The 20,441-nt window shown below is 42.9% G+C and overlaps 1 protein-coding gene across 1 annotated transcript in view; it reads left to right on the top strand.

Moving 5' to 3' along the window:
• LOC310861486 (kin of IRRE-like protein 3) overlaps positions 1 to 20,441 on the top strand; it is a 269,242-nt gene that overhangs the window by 180,444 nt on the left and 68,357 nt on the right. Inside the window, exon 5 of the mRNA XM_083768947.1 lies at positions 17,186 to 17,336. Coding sequence (XP_083625073.1) covers positions 17,186 to 17,336 — 151 coding nt within the window. The remainder of the gene's footprint in view (positions 1 to 17,185; positions 17,337 to 20,441) is intronic.

Raw genomic sequence — 20,441 nt, 5'->3', positions numbered from 1 at the left:
CTATCCTCCCCAGTGGTGTAAAGGAACTAAGTACAGTATACTATCCTCCCCAGTGGTGTAAAGGAACTAGGTACAGTATACTATCCCCCCAGTGGTGTAAAGGAACTAAGTACAGTATACTATCCCCCCCAGTGGTGTAAAGGAACTAAGTACAGTATACTATCCCCCCAGTGGTGTAAAGGAACTAAGTACAGTATACTATCCCCCCAGTGGTGTAAAGGAACTAGGTACAGTATACTATCCCCCCCAGTGGTGTAAAGGAACTAAGTACAGTATACTATCCCCCCCAGTGGTGTAAAGGAACTAGGTACAGTATACTATCCCCCCCAGTGGTGAAAAGGAACTAAGTACAGTATACTATCCCCCCCAGTGGTGTAAAGGAACTAAGTACAGTATACTATCCCCCCCAGTGGTGTAAAGGAACTAAGTACAGTATACTATCCCCCCCAGTGGTGAAAAGGAACTAAGTACAGTATACTATCCCCCCCAGTGGTGTAAAGGAACTAAGTACAGTATACTATCCCCCCCAGTGGTGAAAAGGAACTAAGTACAGTATACTATCCCCCCCAGTGGTGTAAAGGAACTAAGTACAGTATACTATCCCCCCCAGTGGTGTAAAGGAACTAAGTACAGTATACTATCCCCCTCAGTGGTGAAAAGGAACTAAGTACAGTATACTATCCCCCCCAGTGGTGTAAAGGAACTAGGTACAGTATACTATCCCCCCCAGTGGTGAAAAGGAACTAAGTACAGTATACTATCCCCCCCAGTGGTGTAAAGGAACTAAGTACAGTATACTATCCCCCTCAGTGGTGTAAAGGAACTAAGTACAGTATACTATCCCCCCAGTGGTGTAAAGGAACTAAGTACAGTATACTATCCCCCCCAGTGGTGTAAAGGAACTAAGTACAGTACAGTATACTATCCCCCCCAGTGGTGTAAAGGAGCTAAGTACAGTATACTATCCCCCCCCAGTGGTGAAAAGGAACTAAGTACAGTATACTATCCCCCCCAGTGGTGTAAAGGAACTAAGTACAGTATACTATCCTCCCCAGTGGTGTAAAGGAACTAAGTACAGTATACTATCCCCCCCAGTGGTGAAAAGGAACTAAGTACAGTATACTATCCCCCCCAGTGGTGTAAAGGAACTAAGTACAGTATACTATCCTCCCCAGTGGTGTAAAGGAACTAAGTACAGTATACTATCCCCCCCAGTGGTGTAAAGGAACTAAGTACAGTATACTATCCCCCCCAGTGGTGTAAAGGAACTAAGTTTAGGTTTAGGTTTATTTATTTAGCATGTGGTACAAAAAATAGACAATAACATATCAAAGAAACAAAAATACAATGCAAGGAAAGGAAGAAGCCAGAAGGCTTATATGGAATCCTTTCCTGAAGGAAGAGGTCATTGGTTTAAAAGATTAAAAGTTCATAAAGAACAGTACATAAATTGGCAAAGGGGGGCAGCTGTGCAGTAAAGAAATAAAAACACAGACAGAGTTATAAGAAATAAACAATACAACAACAAACACACAAAAGAAAATATAACGCATCAAAGTAAAACATGTAATCTACAGAGAGGAAAAAATAAGAAATTTCTTTAGATGTTTTTTGAATATTGGCAAGGATAATGAGGATTTAAGTGAATCATCTAGGGAGTTCCATAGATGAGGGCCTCTAAATTTGATGAAAGATTGATGTTTGGATGTGCGACAATAGGGTAATTCAAAATGATCTCTTTGCCTTGTGGGGTAGGAGTGAATGTCAGAAGTAACACGGAAGAAATTGTGAAAAGAAGACGGAATGTCTTGTATGCATTTTTTGAATTTAAACAGTATACAGTATACTATACTACAGTGTACAGTATACTATCCTCCCCAGTGGTGTAAAGGAACTAAGTACAGTATACTATCCCCCCCAGTGGTGTAAAGGAACTAAGTACAGTATATTATCCCCCCCAGTGGTGTAAAGGAACTAAGTACAGCATACTATCCCCCCCAGTGGTGTAAAGGAACTAAGTACAGTATACTATCCCCCCCAGTGGTGTAAAGGAACTAAGTACAGTATACTATCCCCCCCAGTGGTGTAAAGGAACTAAGTACAGTATACTACCCCCCCCAGTGGTGTAAAGGAACTAGGTACAGTATACTATCCCCCCCAGTGGTGTAAAGGAACTAGGTACAGTATACTATCCCCCCCAGTGGTGTAAAGGAACTAAGTACAGTATACTATCCTCCCCAGTGGTGTAAAGGAACTAAGTACAGTATACTATCCCCCCAGTGGTGTAAAGGAACTAAGTACAGTATACTATCCCCCCCAGTGGTGAAAAGGAACTAAGTACAGTATACTATCCCCCCCAGTGGTGTAAAGGAACTAAGTACAGTATACTATCCTCCCCAGTGGTGTAAAGGAACTAAGTACAGTATACTATCCCCCCCAGTGGTGTAAAGGAACTAAGTACAGTATACTATCCCCCCCAGTGGTGTAAAGGAACTAAGTACAGTATACTATCCTCCCCAGTGGTGTAAAGGAACTAAGTACAGTATACTATCCCCCCCAGTGGTGTAAAGGAACTAAGTACAGTATACTATCCCCCCCAGTGGTGTAAAGGAACTAAGTACAGCATACTATCCCCCCCAGTGGTGTAAAGGAACTAAGTACAGTATACTATCCCCCCCAGTGGTGTAAAGGAACTAAGTACAGTATACTATCCCCCCCAGTGGTGTAAAGGAACTAAGTACAGTATACTATCCCCCCCAGTGGTGTAAAGGAACTAGGTACAGTATACTATCCCCCCAGTGGTGTAAAGGAACTAAGTACAGTACAGTATACTATCCCCCTCAGTGGTGTAAAGGAACTAAGTACAGTATACTATCCCCCCCAGTGGTGTAAAGGAACTAAGTACAGTATACTATCCCCCCCAGTGGTGTAAAGGAACTAAGTACAGTATACTATCCCCCCCAGTGGTGTAAAGGAACTAAGTACAGTATACTATCCCCCCCAGTGGTGTAAAGGAACTAGGTACAGTATACTATCCCCCCCAGTGGTGTAAAGGAACTAGGTACAGTATACTATCCCCCCCAGTGGTGTAAAGGAACTAGGTACAGTATACTATCCCCCCCAGTGGTGTAAAGGAACTAAGTACAGTACAGTATACTATCCCCCTCAGTGGTGTAAAGGAACTAAGTACAGTATACTATCCCCCCCAGTGGTGTAAAGGAACTAAGTACAGTATACTATCCCCCCCAGTGGTGTAAAGGAACTAAGTACAGTATACTATCCTCCTCAGTGGTGTAAAGGAACTAAGTACAGTATACTATCCCCCCCAGTGGTGTAAAGGAACTAAGTACAGTATACTATCCCCCCCAGTGGTGTAAAGGAACTAAGTACAGTATACTATCCCCCCAGTGGTGTAAAGGAACTAAGTACAGTATACTATCCTCCCCAGTGGTGTAAAGGAACTAAGTACAGTATACTATCCTCCCCAGTGGTGTAAAGGAACTAGGTACAGTATACTATCCCCCCAGTGGTGTAAAGGAACTAAGTACAGTATACTATCCCCCCCAGTGGTGTAAAGGAACTAAGTACAGTATACTATCCCCCCAGTGGTGTAAAGGAACTAAGTACAGTATACTATCCCCCCAGTGGTGTAAAGGAACTAGGTACAGTATACTATCCCCCCCAGTGGTGTAAAGGAACTAAGTACAGTATACTATCCCCCCCAGTGGTGTAAAGGAACTAGGTACAGTATACTATCCCCCCCAGTGGTGAAAAGGAACTAAGTACAGTATACTATCCCCCCCAGTGGTGTAAAGGAACTAAGTACAGTATACTATCCCCCCCAGTGGTGTAAAGGAACTAAGTACAGTATACTATCCCCCCCAGTGGTGAAAAGGAACTAAGTACAGTATACTATCCCCCCCAGTGGTGTAAAGGAACTAAGTACAGTATACTATCCCCCTCAGTGGTGTAAAGGAACTAAGTACAGTATACTATCCCCCCAGTGGTGTAAAGGAACTAAGTACAGTATACTATCCCCCCAGTGGTGTAAAGGAACTAAGTACAGTATACTATCCCCCCCAGTGGTGTAAAGGAACTAAGTACAGTACAGTATACTATCCCCCCCAGTGGTGTAAAGGAGCTAAGTACAGTATACTATCCCCCCCAGTGGTGAAAAGGAACTAAGTACAGTATACTATCCCCCCCAGTGGTGTAAAGGAACTAAGTACAGTATACTATCCTCCCCAGTGGTGTAAAGGAACTAAGTACAGTATACTATCCCCCCCAGTGGTGAAAAGGAACTAAGTACAGTATACTATCCCCCCCAGTGGTGTAAAGGAACTAAGTACAGTATACTATCCTCCCCAGTGGTGTAAAGGAACTAAGTACAGTATACTATCCCCCCCAGTGGTGTAAAGGAACTAAGTACAGTATACTATCCCCCCCAGTGGTGTAAAGGAACTAAGTACAGTATACTATCCTCCCCAGTGGTGTAAAGGAACTAAGTACAGTATACTATCCTCCCCAGTGGTGTAAAGGAACTAAGTACAGTATACTATCCCCCCCAGTGGTGTAAAGGAACTAAGTACAGTATACTATCCTCCCCAGTGGTGTAAAGGAACTAAGTACAGTATACTATCCTCCCCAGTGGTGTAAAGGAACTAAGTACAGTATACTATCCCCCCAGTGGTGTAAAGGAACTAAGTACAGTATACTATCCCCCCCAGTGGTGTAAAGGAACTAGGTACAGTATACTATCCCCCCCAGTGGTGTAAAGGAACTAGGTACAGTATACTATCCCCCCCAGTGGTGTAAAGGAACTAGGTACAGTATACTATCCCCCCCAGTGGTGTAAAGGAACTAAGTACAGTATACTATCCCCCCCAGTGGTGTAAAGGAACTAGGTACAGTATACTATCCCCCCAGTGGTGTAAAGGAACTAAGTACAGTATACTATCCCCCCCAGTGGTGTAAAGGAACTAAGTACAGTATACTATCCCCCCCAGTGGTGTAAAGGAACTAGGTACAGTATACTATCCCCCCCAGTGGTGTAAAGGAACTAAGTACAGTATACTATCCCCCCCAGTGGTGTAAAGGAACTAGGTACAGTATACTATCCCCCCCAGTGGTGTAAAGGAACTAAGTACAGTATACTATCCCCCCCAGTGGTGTAAAGGAACTAAGTACAGTATACTATCCCCCCCAGTGGTGTAAAGGAACTAGGTACAGTATACTATCCCCCCCAGTGGTGTAAAGGAACTAGGTACAGTATACTATCCCCCCCAGTGGTGTAAAGGAACTAAGTACAGTATACTATCCTCCCCAGTGGTGTAAAGGAACTAAGTACAGTATACTATCCCCCCAGTGGTGTAAAGGAACTAAGTACAGTATACTATCCCCCCCAGTGGTGTAAAGGAACTAGGTACAGTATACTATCCCCCCAGTGGTGTAAAGGAACTAAGTACAGTATACTATCCCCCCAGTGGTGTAAAGGAACTAAGTACAGTATACTATCCCCCCCAGTGGTGTAAAGGAACTAGGTACAGTATACTATCCCCCCCAGTGGTGTAAAGGAACTAAGTACAGTATACTATCCCCCCCAGTGGTGTAAAGGAACTAGGTACAGTATACTATCCCCCCAGTGGTGAAAAGGAACTAAGTACAGTATACTATCCCCCCCAGTGGTGTAAAGGAACTAAGTACAGTATACTATCCCCCCCAGTGGTGTAAAGGAACTAAGTACAGTATACTATCCCCCCCAGTGGTGAAAAGGAACTAAGTACAGTATACTATCCCCCCCAGTGGTGTAAAGGAACTAAGTACAGTATACTATCCCCCCAGTGGTGAAAAGGAACTAAGTACAGTATACTATCCCCCCAGTGGTGTAAAGGAACTAAGTACAGTATACTATCCCCCCCAGTGGTGAAAAGGAACTAAGTACAGTATACTATCCCCCCCAGTGGTGTAAAGGAACTAAGTACAGTATACTATCCCCCTCAGTGGTGTAAAGGAACTAAGTACAGTATACTATCCCCCCAGTGGTGTAAAGGAACTAAGTACAGTATACTATCCCCCCAGTGGTGTAAAGGAACTAAGTACAGTACAGTATACTATCCCCCCAGTGGTGTAAAGGAGCTAAGTACAGTATACTATCCCCCCAGTGGTGAAAAGGAACTAAGTACAGTATACTATCCCCCCCAGTGGTGTAAAGGAACTAAGTACAGTATACTATCCTCCCCAGTGGTGTAAAGGAACTAAGTACAGTATACTATCCCCCCAGTGGTGAAAAGGAACTAAGTACAGTATACTATCCCCCCCAGTGGTGTAAAGGAACTAAGTACAGTATACTATCCTCCCAGTGGTGTAAAGGAACTAAGTACAGTATACTATCCCCCCAGTGGTGTAAAGGAACTAAGTACAGTATACTATCCCCCCCAGTGGTGTAAAGGAACTAAGTACAGCATACTATCCCCCCCAGTGGTGTAAAGGAACTAAGTACAGTATACTATCCCCCCAGTGGTGTAAAGGAACTAAGTACAGTATACTATCCCCCCAGTGGTGTAAAGGAACTAAGTACAGTATACTATCCCCCCCAGTGGTGTAAAGGAACTAGGTACAAGTATAATATCCCCCCCAGTGGTGTAAAGGAACTAAGTACAGTATACTATCCCCCCAGTGGTGTAAAGGAACTAGGTACAGTATACTATCCCCCCAGTGGTGTAAAGGAACTAAGTACAGTATACTATCCCCCCAGTGGTGTAAAGGAACTAAGTACAGTATACTATCCCCCCAGTGGTGTAAAGGAACTAGGTACAGTATACTATCCCCCCCAGTGGTGTAATGGAACTAGGTACAGTATACTATCCCCCCAGTGGTGTAAAGGAACTAAGTACAGTATACTATCCCCCCAGTGGTGTAAAGGAACTAAGTACAGTATACTATCCCCCCCAGTGGTGTAAAGGAACTAAGTACAGTATACTATCCCCCCCAGTGGTGTAAAGGAACTAAGTACAGTATACTATCCCCCCCAGTGGTGTAAAGGAACTAAGTACAGTATACTATCCCCCCAGTGGTGTAAAGGAACTAAGTACAGTATACTATCCCCCCAGTGGTGTAAAGGAACTAAGTACAGTATACTATCCCCCCCAGTGGTGTAAAGGAACTAAGTACAGTATACTATCCCCCCAGTGGTGTAAAGGAACTAAGTACAGTATACTATCCCCCCCAGTGGTGTAAAGGAACTAAGTACAGTATACTATCCCCCCAGTGGTGTAAAGGAACTAAGTACAGTATACTATCCCCCCCAGTGGTGTAAAGGAACTAGGTACAGTATACTATCCCCCCAGTGGTGTAAAGGAACTAAGTACAGTACAGTATACTATCCCCCTCAGTGGTGTAAAGGAACTAAGTACAGTATACTATCCCCCCAGTGGTGTAAAGGAACTAGGTACAGTATACTATCCCCCCCAGTGGTGTAAAGGAACTAAGTACAGTACAGTATACTATCCCCTCAGTGGTGTAAAGGAACTAAGTACAGTATACTATCCCCCCCAGTGGTGTAAAGGAACTAAGTACAGTATACTATCCCCCCCAGTGGTGTAAAGGAACTAAGTACAGTATACTATCCTCCTCAGTGGTGTAAAGGAACTAAGTACAGTATACTATCCCCCCAGTGGTGTAAAGGAACTAAGTACAGTATACTATCCCCCCCAGTGGTGTAAAGGAACTAAGTACAGTATACTATCCTCCCCAGTGGTGTAAAGGAACTAGGTACAGTATACTATCCCCCCAGTGGTGTAAAGGAACTAAGTACAGTATACTATCCTCCCCAGTGGTGTAAAGGAACTAAGTACAGTATACTATCCTCCCCAGTGGTGTAAAGGAACTAGGTACAGTATACTATCCCCCCAGTGGTGTAAAGGAACTAAGTACAGTATACTATCCCCCCAGTGGTGTAAAGGAACTAAGTACAGTATACTATCCCCCCAGTGGTGTAAAGGAACTAAGTACAGTATACTATCCCCCCCAGTGGTGTAAAGGAACTAAGTACAGTATACTATCCCCCCCAGTGGTGTAAAGGAACTAGGTACAGTATACTATCCCCCCCAGTGGTGTAAAGGAACTAAGTACAGTATACTATCCCCCCCAGTGGTGTAAAGGAACTAGGTACAGTATACTATCCCCCCCAGTGGTGTAAAGGAACTAAGTACAGTATACTATCCTCCCCAGTGGTGTAAAGGAACTAAGTACAGTATACTATCCCCCCAGTGGTGTAAAGGAACTAGTACAGTATACTATCCCCCCAGTGGTGAAAAGGAACTAAGTACAGTATACTATCCCCCCAGTGGTGTAAAGGAACTAAGTACAGTATACTATCCCCCCCAGTGGTGTAAAGGAACTAAGTACAGTATACTATCCCCCCCAGTGGTGAAAAGGAACTAAGTACAGTATACTATCCCCCCCAGTGGTGTAAAGGAACTAAGTACAGTATACTATCCCCCTCAGTGGTGTAAAGGAACTAAGTACAGTATACTATCCCCCAGTGGTGTAAAGGAACTAAGTACAGTATACTATCCCCCCAGTGGTGTAAAGGAACTAAGTACAGTATACTATCCCCCCCAGTGGTGTAAAGGAACTAAGTACAGTATACTATCCCCCCCAGTGGTGTAAAGGAGCTAAGTACAGTATACTATCCCCCCAGTGGTGAAAAGGAACTAAGTACAGTATACTATCCCCCCAGTGGTGTAAAGGAACTAAGTACAGTATACTATCCTCCCCAGTGGTGTAAAGGAACTAAGTACAGTATACTATCCCCCCCAGTGGTGAAAAGGAACTAAGTACAGTATACTATCCCCCCAGTGGTGTAAAGGAACTAAGTACAGTATACTATCCTCCCCAGTGGTGTAAAGGAACTAAGTACAGTATACTATCCCCCCCAGTGGTGTAAAGGAACTAAGTACAGTATACTATCCCCCCCAGTGGTGTAAAGGAACTAAGTACAGTATACTATCCTCCCCAGTGGTGTAAAGGAACTAAGTACAGTATACTATCCTCCCCAGTGGTGTAAAGGAACTAAGTACAGTATACTATCCCCCCCAGTGGTGTAAAGGAACTAAGTACAGTATACTATCCTCCCCAGTGGTGTAAAGGAACTAAGTACAGTATACTATCCTCCCCAGTGGTGTAAAGGAACTAAGTACAGTATACTATCCCCCCCAGTGGTGTAAAGGAACTAAGTACAGTATACTATCCCCCCAGTGGTGTAAAGGAACTAGGTACAGTATACTATCCCCCCCAGTGGTGTAAAGGAACTAGGTACAGTATACTATCCCCCCCAGTGGTGTAAAGGAACTAGGTACAGTATACTATCCCCCCCAGTGGTGTAAAGGAACTAAGTACAGTATACTATCCCCCCCAGTGGTGTAAAGGAACTAGGTACAGTATACTATCCCCCCAGTGGTGTAAAGGAACTAGGTACAGTATACTATCCCCCCCAGTGGTGTAAAGGAACTAAGTACAGTATACTATCCCCCCAGTGGTGTAAAGGAACTAGGTACAGTATACTATCCCCCCAGTGGTGTAAAGGAACTAAGTACAGTATACTATCCCCCCAGTGGTGTAAAGGAACTAGGTACAGTATACTATCCCCCCAGTGGTGTAAAGGAACTAGGTACAGTATACTATCCCCCCAGTGGTGTAAAGGAACTAAGTACAGTATACTATCCCCCCAGTGGTGTAAAGGAACTAAGTACAGTATACTATCCCCCCAGTGGTGTAAAGGAACTAAGTACAGTATACTATCCCCCCAGTGGTGTAAAGGAACTAAGTACAGTATACTATCCCCCCAGTGGTGTAAAGGAACTAAGTACAGTATACTATCCCCCAGTGGTGTAAAGGAACTAAGTACAGTATACTATCCTCCCCAGTGGTGTAAAGGAACTAAGTACAGTATACTATCCCCCTCAGTGGTGTAAAGGAACTAAGTACAGTATACTATCCCCCTCAGTGGTGTAAAGGAACTAGGTACAGTATACTATCCCCCCCAGTGGTGTAAAGGAACTAAGTACAGTATACTATCCTCCCCAGTGGTGTAAAGGAACTAGGTACAGTATACTATCCCCCCAGTGGTGTAAAGGAACTAGGTACAGTATACTATCCCCCTCAGTGGTGTAAAGGAACTAGGTACAGTATACTATCCCCCCAGTGGTGTAAAGGAACTAGGTACAGTATACTATCCCCCTCAGTGGTGTAAAGGAACTAAGTACAGTATACTATCCTCCCCAGTGGTGTAAAGGAACTAAGTACAGTATACTATCCCCCTCAGTGGTGTAAAGGAACTAAGTACAGTATACTATCCTCCCCAGTGGTGTAAAGGAACTAAGTACAGTATACTATCCCCCTCAGTGGTGTAAAGGAACTAAGTACAGTATACTATCCCCCTCAGTGGTGTAAAGGAACTAAGTACAGTATACTATCCCCCTCAGTGGTGTAAAGGAACTAAGTACAGTATACTATCCCCCCCAGTGGTGTAAAGGAACTAAGTACAGTATACTATCCTCCCAGTGGTGTAAAGGAACTAAGTACAGTATACTATCCTCCCCAGTGGTGTAAAGGAACTAAGTACAGTATACTATCCCCTCAGTGGTGTAAAGGAACTAAGTACAGTATACTATCCCCCTCAGTGGTGTAAAGGAACTAGGTACAGTATACTATCCCCCCCAGTGGTGTAAAGGAACTAAGTACAGTATACTATCCTCCCAGTGGTGTAAAGGAACTAGGTACAGTATACTATCCCCCCAGTGGTGTAAAGGAACTAGGTACAGTATACTATCCCCCTCAGTGGTGTAAAGGAACTAAGTACAGTATACTATCCCCCCAGTGGTGTAAAGGAACTAAGTACAGTATACTATCCCCCTCAGTGGTGTAAAGGAACTAAGTACAGTATACTATCCCCTCAGTGGTGTAAAGGAACTAAGTACAGTATACTATCCCCCTCAGTGGTGTAAAGGAACTAAGTACAGTATACTATCCTCCCCAGTGGTGTAAAGGAACTAAGTACAGTATACTATCCCCTCAGTGGTGTAAAGGAACTAAGTACAGTATACTATCCCCCTCAGTGGTGTAAAGGAACTAGTACAGTATACTATCCCCTCAGTGGTGTAAAGGAACTAAGTACAGTATACTATCCCCCCAGTGGTGTAAAGGAACTAAGTACAGTATACTATCCTCCCAGTGGTGTAAAGGAACTAAGTACAGTATACTATCCCCCCAGTGGTGTAAAGGAACTAAGTACAGTATACTATCCCCCCAGTGGTGTAAAGGAACTAAGTACAGTATACTATCCCCCCAGTGGTGTAAAGGAACTAAGTACAGTATACTATCCCCCCCAGTGGTGTAAAGGAACTAAGTACAGTATACTATCCTCCTCAGTGGTGTAAAGGAACTAGGTACAGTATACTATCCCCCTCAGTGGTGTAAAGGAACTAAGTACAGTATACTATCCCCCCCAGTGGTGTAAAGGAACTAAGTACAGTATACTATCCTCCTCAGTGGTGTAAAGGAACTAAGTACAGTATACTATCCTCCTCAGTGGTGTAAAGGAACTAGGTACAGTATACTATCCCCCTCAGTGGTGTAAAGGAACTAAGTACAGTATACTATCCTCCTCAGTGGTGTAAAGGAACTAAGTACAGTATACTATCCCCCCAGTGGTGTAAAGGAACTAGGTACAGTATACTATCCTCCTCAGTGGTGTAAAGGAACTAAGTACAGTATACTATCCTCCTCAGTGGTGTAAAGGAACTAGGTACAGTATACTATCCTCCTCAGTGGTGTAAAGGAACTAAGTACAGTATACTATCCTCCTCAGTGGTGTAAAGGAACTAAGTACAGTATACTATCCTCCTCAGTGGTGTAAAGGAACTAGGTACAGTATACTATCCCCCCCAGTGGTGTAAAGGAACTAAGTACAGTATACTATCCTCCTCAGTGGTGTAAAGGAACTAAGTACAGTATACTATCCCCCCCAGTGGTGTAAAGGAACTACAGTAAGTACAGTATACTATCCCCCCAGTGGTGTAAAGGAACTAGGTACAGTATACTATCCTCCTCAGTGGTGTAAAGGAACTAAGTACAGTATACTATCCTCCTCAGTGGTGTAAAGGAACTAGGTACAGTATACTATCCTCCTCAGTGGTGTAAAGGAACTAAGTACAGTATACTATCCTCCTCAGTGGTGTAAAGGAACTAAGTACAGTATACTATCCCCCCCAGTGGTGTAAAGGAACTAGGTACAGTATACTATCCTCCTCAGTGGTGTAAAGGAACTAGGTACAGTATACTATCCTCCTCAGTGGTGTAAAGGAACTAAGTACAGTATACTATCCTCCTCAGTGGTGTAAAGGAACTAAGTACAGTATACTATCCCCCCCAGTGGTGTAAAGGAACTAAGTACAGTATACTATCCTCCTCAGTGGTGTAAAGGAACTAAGTACAGTATACTATCCCCCCCAGTGGTGTAAAGGAACTAAGTACAGTATACTATCCTCCTCAGTGGTGTAAAGGAACTAGGTACAGTATACTATCCTCCTCAGTGGTGTAAAGGAACTAGGTACAGTATACTATCCTCCTCAGTGGTGTAAAGGAACTAAGTACAGTATACTATCCTCCTCAGTGGTGTAAAGGAACTAAGTACAGTATACTATCCTCCTCAGTGGTGTAAAGGAACTAGGTACAGTATACTATCCTCCTCAGTGGTGTAAAGGAACTAAGTACAGTATACTATCCTCCTCAGTGGTGTAAAGGAACTAAGTACAGTATACTATCCCCCCCAGTGGTGTAAAGGAACTAAGTACAGTATACTATCCTCCCCAGTGGTGTAAAGGAACTAAGTACAGTATACTATCCCCCCCAGTGGTGTAAAGGAACTAAGTACAGTATACTATCCTCCCCAGTGGTGTAAAGGAACTAAGTACAGTATACTATCCCCCCCAGTGGTGTAAAGGAACTAAGTACAGTATACTATCCCCCCCAGTGGTGTAAAGGAACTAAGTACAGTATACTATCCCCCCAGTGGTGTAAAGGAACTAAGTACAGTATACTATCCCCCCAGTGGTGTAAAGGAACTAAGTACAGTATACTATCCTCCCCAGTGGTGTAAAGGAACTAAGTACAGTATACTATCCCCCCCAGTGGTGTAAAGGAACTAAGTACAGTATACTATCCCCCCCAGTGGTGTAAAGGAACTAAGTACAGTATACTATCCTCCCCAGTGGTGTAAAGGAACTAAGTACAGCATACTCAGGTGCCGTACTTCAGTGATGTGATGCGACGCATTGTGAGCTTGTACAGTAGATTGGCTATTTTGAAAATATTTTTTCATTTTGACCTTGTGAAATAGGACACATACACATGTATTTCGATGCCGATAAGTTTGTACATTTTGAATGTGAGACTTCTACTTGTAACAGAGCAGGCCTATGTCTACATTGCAGTATTGATACTTTTACTCAGGGGTGGAAAAAGTACTCACATTTCTTTACTTAAGTAAAAGTATCAATGCTGCAATATAGAAGTACTCTGTTACAAGTAAAACTCCGGAATTCCAAATGTCCCATTTCCAGTTTCCAAATGTATAAACATCTTTTGAAAATAGATGTGATGCAAAGGGAGCTTGTAGATTGGCTATTTTCAAAGTTTTCAAATGAATGTAGTAGAGCAGGGGTTCCCAACCACTGGTACTAGTACCACTAGTGGTACTTGAGCCCCCCTCTGGTGGTACACAGAGGAGTCTCCCAAAAAGGAGAAAAAAGACAAAAATTGAATGAAATATTTATATTACTACAGGTAGTTCTTCTGACCAAGAAATTGGTTGAAATAGGCTCTCCAGCCATGCTGAAATGAGCATGACAGCACACCTAGCCGTTAATAGAAGTTTTATTTTATAGAATAGAACAGTTTTGTCAGAGCAGCAGCATTATTGGCTTAGGAATGGAACAAAAAGGGCAGGTATACACTTCTGTATTTTAATATCAGTTATTATGGTGGATACTTGGAGAGCCAAATATCTTCTGAGGTGGTACTTCAGTGTAAAAAGGTTGGGAACCAATGTAGTAGAGTAAAAGTAAAATATTTGGATCGGAGATGCAGTGGAGTATAGAAGTAAGGAAATTGGAAATATTCAAGTAAACTACAAATATCACAAAATTGTACAGAATTAAGTACAGTACTACTACTTACATACATTTACTACTACTACGTAAATGTACTTCCACCACTGTTTGTACTTAAGTTAAACATGTGAGTATACTTCTTCCATCACTGATCCTCCACTCCCCACAGGCTTCTAGAAACATGTTTAGTAGAAACAGCCACGGTGAATTGGGCTCCTCAGAGCTCTGTAGCCATCCATATCAGTCCATGTAGTGGTCTCGCACCGCACACACACACCAGCCCACCATGGCAGAACGTACCTTCCTAGAGCAGGGAAAAAGAATGGACCACTCAGGACTTGGCTGTGCACACAAACACACTCACTAGTCTCACTCCCCACTTAGCTGCTGCTCCCCACATGCCCACCCGGCCTGCACCATTCAAATCATCACTGTACCTCAATTCTTCTTCACCTCCCCTCGCTCCCTGGCGGCGGAATGACCTTTTCCACTCACCGTGCAGGAGAGTAAAGACAGTCATGAGCTAAAAACTCATCTCTTCAAGAAGTCCTCGTATCCTCCCAATCGCATAGCCTCCTCTCCTCCTCCACTCACTCCAATATAAGCCCGGTCTTGGAGAGAGAGAAAAAAGAAAAGGAAAAAAAAGGAATCAACTTTGTCTTTTCGACCTTATCTCTGGAAACTCTTGACCTGTTTCTCCTACTAGCTCTGCTCCCTTGCATGCTTTCTCCTAGGATTTCCAGATCAATGCCATGGCGGTATGTGTCTGACCGACTGACCCTTGCACTCATGCCTATCGATTGCTTGGCTCGGTTTTTATAGCCGTGAATTGATGCTTTGTCGGTTCTTGCGTTCATTGCAAGTTTCTCTAACAGCATTATAAATAACCTAAAAAGTAAAAAGCTTTCCGTAACTCTGTTATTCCATCGGGACGCCGGGCAGAATTTTCTAGGCTGAAACTTAAAATATCTGCCGCCCACCCACTAGCCCCCCCTGTTGTTGCACAATAAAATCCTCACTTTTAATTTATCCATTTGTAACTCAAAGAGTGTACGGATGTAACCAGTAAGGGGTCTATTTGCTTATACAGTACTTGCACACTCAGAGTTAAATTAACTGAGGATTTTTACTGTGTGGCTTTTTGGTCTATTTTGTCCTGAGGACATCTCTAAATGGCGCATTTATATAACGACTTTCTCCAAAGCGCATTACAAATGTGCATTACATTCACCCGTTTTGCACACACGCACGCAAGCACATTCATTCAACGGTGGGTGCAACCATGCAAGGCACCAAGCTGCTCATTGCGAGCAGTTTGGGGTTCATAGTAGTCTTGATATGGGAACCTTTTGCTGCTGCTCTGCATCCTCCTGAGTCACTGCCGTCCCAACTTCTCCACTGTCATCAGAGGAGTCCAATTGGTCACTATGTATATTATTTGGGTATATGATTTAGCTTATTTATCCTGCATTTCAGGGCATGTGTCTATAGTCGATAGTTCAGAAAAGGCAAGCGACGTGCGTTAGCCCTACCGATCGGTACTGGGATGACTGTTGATCTTTTATTAAATGGAGCTGATGCAAGATTAAAACACACACACTCACACACACACACACACACACACACACACACACACACACACACACACACACACACACAAATACACATGTGCGTGCGTGCACACATGACACACACACACACACACACACACACAGTACAAAACAAACAATTATGTTAGAGCATGCTCAAATAAGACAGATCTCATGGGTTAAACACAATGATCAGATCTAATACAGTTTTATTTTAACAAGCATGCATCATCAAATATGGGTTTAAATTGGACATTTAGAAGGCTTTTTATTGTTTGATTAATTCAGTGCACGGTCCAAAGTTACATAAACAATGTATATTTGTTTCTGCAGCTCCTAAGATGTTCCCCAATGCTTCTTCTCACCTCAGGCACTCCACAGTAAAATCCACAGTGTCTTGACAGTGTACAAACGTAACCAAATGTATCCATTTGGTTATGTTAACACTGAGGATTTTGACTTTGTCCCCGTCGCTCTAGAATCCCCCCATGCCTGGTGCTCTATCTCTGCGCTATCCTCTAAAAGGCATGCCATGGCAATTTAATGACAACTGAGATTTTTAATTTGATCCACAGGGCAAGACGGACCACCCCTGTCATGCTTTAATCATGACTGGGGAAGAAACAAATGAGGGAGGATTCCAACACGTTTAATTATGAATGCATTACTTTGCAGCAGTTTGTTAATTTTGTCATTCTTTGGTTGGGAAATGGAGGAAGCGGGGCCTGCATATTTAGAGGCCAAACTCTCCCGGTAATGTCAATATTGCATTATATGCCGTTTTGCATTAACCATGACATGACCCTTCAGTGGTGGGAGAAGAAGTAGAAAACCAGAGGCATGACATTCCATCATCGTCCCAAATGAAGCATATTTGAATGAACATTTACCCGCATTAAGGAAAGTTATTTATGGTTAACATTTTCATAATAAATGTATTTATTATAATCAATAATGAATATGTTCAGCTGCTGTTCACCCAGACGGAGGACGTGAAGTAACAATGAAGCCTACTGATATTTTTCAGTAAAATCATGAAGAATTGAAAGAAAAATCTAAGATATTCCATAAATTAGAAAACAAATCAGCTATTTTCACTATTTTGGGTCCCGGGCAAACCTCTAATCTCTCTTTTGGGTCTCAAGCTGGGAACCACTGAAAATTGTGACTGGGGGTGCTATGGAGGTGCTGGCTATTTAAACAGGGGACTAATGCATCTTGGTTTACATAGAAGTCACTCAATTGGGATTATTTGTAGGGGGGGCTAAAGCCCCCCCTGGAGCCACCCCGCTTTTTACTTCAGGGACCCGTGCATGGCAGAGGGTCACTGGGCTGTTCCTCTGTTTTATGTATCCTTTTCTAAATTCTGTTATCCATATTTTCGGGGGGATAATTAGTGTGTTTCCTTTCTGCTTGACTCCTCAGACACTGCTGCGGGACGGCCGACGAGAGAGCACCGTCAGCACGCTATACCTCTCTCCCTCCAACATCGAGTCCGGCCAACAGATCACCTGCCGCGCCTCCAACAAGGCGGCTCCCAACGGAAAGGACGCCACTGTCACCATAGATATTCAACGTGAGTACATTTTCAGAGATGTTATACCTGCATTACAAACAAGTTACGTCGACGTGCCAGAAGTCCAGAAAATAGACACTATAATATTACATATTATCGTCTCTGTCGGGTGGAGAACTCATTATGTCCAAAACTGTTACTTTTCAATATTCAAATCTAAATTCTAAAGTTCTACAAGCTCGAAATGCGCATCTCGTCAAGCGTGTACATCTGCTACTTTTTACGCTTTCGTGTGATGCTGTAGTGTGATCAAGTAAGTTAAAATATGGAGATAGCATATTATTATAGACATGCTTTCATGTCTGCAATCATACATCTATTAACCACTTTCAACCTGGCGTCACTATTTTGGGCATGGCATTATAGGCGAACAAACATTATTATTATATTTTTTTTACCCAAAATAGCTCAAATAATGGATCTATTATCCATTCTCTTGAAAAAGAGCCATTCTTTTTCCAGGGGCCAGTCATCTCTGCCAGAGCAAATCAAAAACAAGCTTACAGTTTCGTCTGGTTCCCATAGGCTACAGTTCATCAGCTATAGTCATAATGCAGTTTCTTACATACCTTTCAATAAAATGGATATGATTGCTCTTCACTATAAAGAAAACAACAAAAGAAAATAGCCTAGGTCTCTCTCCAAAGTAAATTAATGGTAGCTTGGTTGACATGAACATATCGCCTTTCTCATTCAAAGGAATATGTGCATTAATCATTGGTGATACAGCGAGCTCACGTGATATAAGATTACACATTGTGTTCTCAGGCGACGGCGGTGTCCGTGGATTAAACCTGTGCAGTATGCTTTGTGGATGTTTCTCTTTTGTCTGACCTCCCCTTCCAGTCCATAAGAATAGTAATACAGTCTACACTGCAAAATGCTCAGTGTGAATTTCACTGAAAAATGGACCCGGGTCCAGAGTTAAATTAGCACTGAGGATCTTACAGGGTATTCAAGCTCAGGAAATGGGCACCCTCTGTGTATACGATTCAATTGTCAGATGATATTATTTAATCACAGAAACTATTTACCGCAACTTATGGATTTGGAATAAAGGCCTTTTTGCATCCCTCACAGCTCCTTCAAAGCCATTAACTATGACTAATAAAGCAGAAAATACTATTCAGAGATGTGTTAGTCTTGACAGATCCATTCTTCCCCTTCTCATGCATTTTCTTTCAACTTTTATTTTTTGTCATTCAAAAGGAATGGAGTCCTTACGCTACAGCTCAGAAACGCTGAAGTGTGTGAGCCGAGTGATTAATGTTTGTTGTGCTCATTGTCGGAGAATCCTTTTTGTCATGCAAGACAATGGCGGTGCCACCGTCTTTCACGGAATGTAGGCGACAGTTGAAAAACAAATGTATCAGCCTTCTGCGTGGAGAACCCTCGAGCTGCGACATAGCTTACAATTGCCGACAGACTGCCAGTGCTCCATAAAACATGCTGTCGACGAAAAAACCTTTGTATCTTCCAGAAACCGTCAGTCACGTGCGTCGGTGTAGCAATGGCTTCTTGTCGCCATATGTATATATATGTGTATATATATATATATATATATATATATATATATATATATATAAAAGGTTACTTTGCACACATTTACATGATTCAAAAATACATAGCATATAACACGGCACAAAGTGACACGCTATGAGCTTATATCGATCTGCTATTTTTGAATAGCCAAATAAATCTAAAATGACACAATGTGTTTCTGGATTTAATGTGCCCTGCTTGTTGTACATTAGACTCAAGCCTAGCGGTGTCAGGTCATGGGTGATGTGGGCAGTGATCAGAACTCGGCAAAGCAAATGGGAAAGGCAGGCGTTGGATGCATTAATGATGACGGCGACCTCAAGGTCCCAGAAAAAAGCGTGGAGATTTCCTACCGAGAACGCCATTAACCCTTTCCCCTGTTAATATTGATGGTGAAGCAGCCGTCACTCTCTCAGAGCAGTCAGGGCTGTGATGGAGAGGCACCTCATATCGCCAATCTTTCACCAAGGCCTGGCCCTTTTCCACCAAAAAGAACTTTGGTTCTAGAACTGGTTCCGTTCTAGATTCTTGGAACCTTTGGTGCTTTCACGGAACTGGCGGCCAATTTGTTTTGGTTCCGGTTCCAGAACAACTTTAAGGGTCTTGAACCAATTCATTCTCATTCAGTAGAAACACTCTGAACTGGTTCAATATTTGGCGGGGAAAATATAACCAAGCCGGTTCAACCCTGGTGGAAATGGGCTCCACATAAACTCTGCAAGCAGACACAGGGTTTGAATGGTGCTTTACCGCAGTGGTTCTCAAAGTGGGGGTTGTTGAGGGGGTTCCAAATGAACCTTTTAAAGGTCTGTAACTCTCAAGTGTGTACACCCATTTGTACACTCTCAGAGTTATGGGGATCTTTGAAATGTATATGTTTTGTTAACCACTGCTTTTACCCTGAATTTGCATATTTATCAAAGCCCCCCTGTTGTAACAGTTAAGGGTGTTTGTGATAACTACATTTCTGCCCTAAATCAGCCAAATAGGCCAAAACAGGAGGAATTAGCTCCTGTGCTGTTCCTGTATCGTTCACTTAAGGCTAAAAGAACACATTGGCTTATTTAATTGGCATATCAGAGGATTCAGTTTTGCTGCATTTGCTACATCATCATACAGTACATCATCACATTCCGTGCTCAGCCAATCAAATCATCACATTCTGTGGTACACACAAAGCTGGGCATAGGAGGGGCTAGCGCCCCTCAAAAATATAATACAGCCTTTTGAAGTTCTTTCTCCCATTGAAAGAACAACAAATACTATGAGAAAGAAAGAAAGGTGGGGATGCAAAAATCTGAATTATTTCTTTAATTTCTTACACGATTTGTGTGTGAGACTCCTGTTCGGATCTTCATGTGACCATGACATGCTACGAGTCTACGACATATCTACTGTGTGACATGTATGTGACGTACTGTATAACCCCAAATTTGGACACGGTCTCACTCAGAGCTAATACTGTGGCCTACACTGTGTGCACAATTTAGCACTGATTGGTCCAGCAGCTTGCGAGATTAGCTCCGGAAACAGACCAAGACAGACATAGACTCTGAGAAGCCA

This window comes from Protomyctophum parallelum (genome assembly GCF_964188405.1).
Source record: "Protomyctophum parallelum genome assembly, chromosome: 1".
Classification (NCBI taxonomy): Eukaryota; Metazoa; Chordata; class Actinopteri; order Myctophiformes; family Myctophidae; genus Protomyctophum; species Protomyctophum parallelum.
This window is presented reverse-complemented; position numbering and strand designations above follow the sequence as displayed.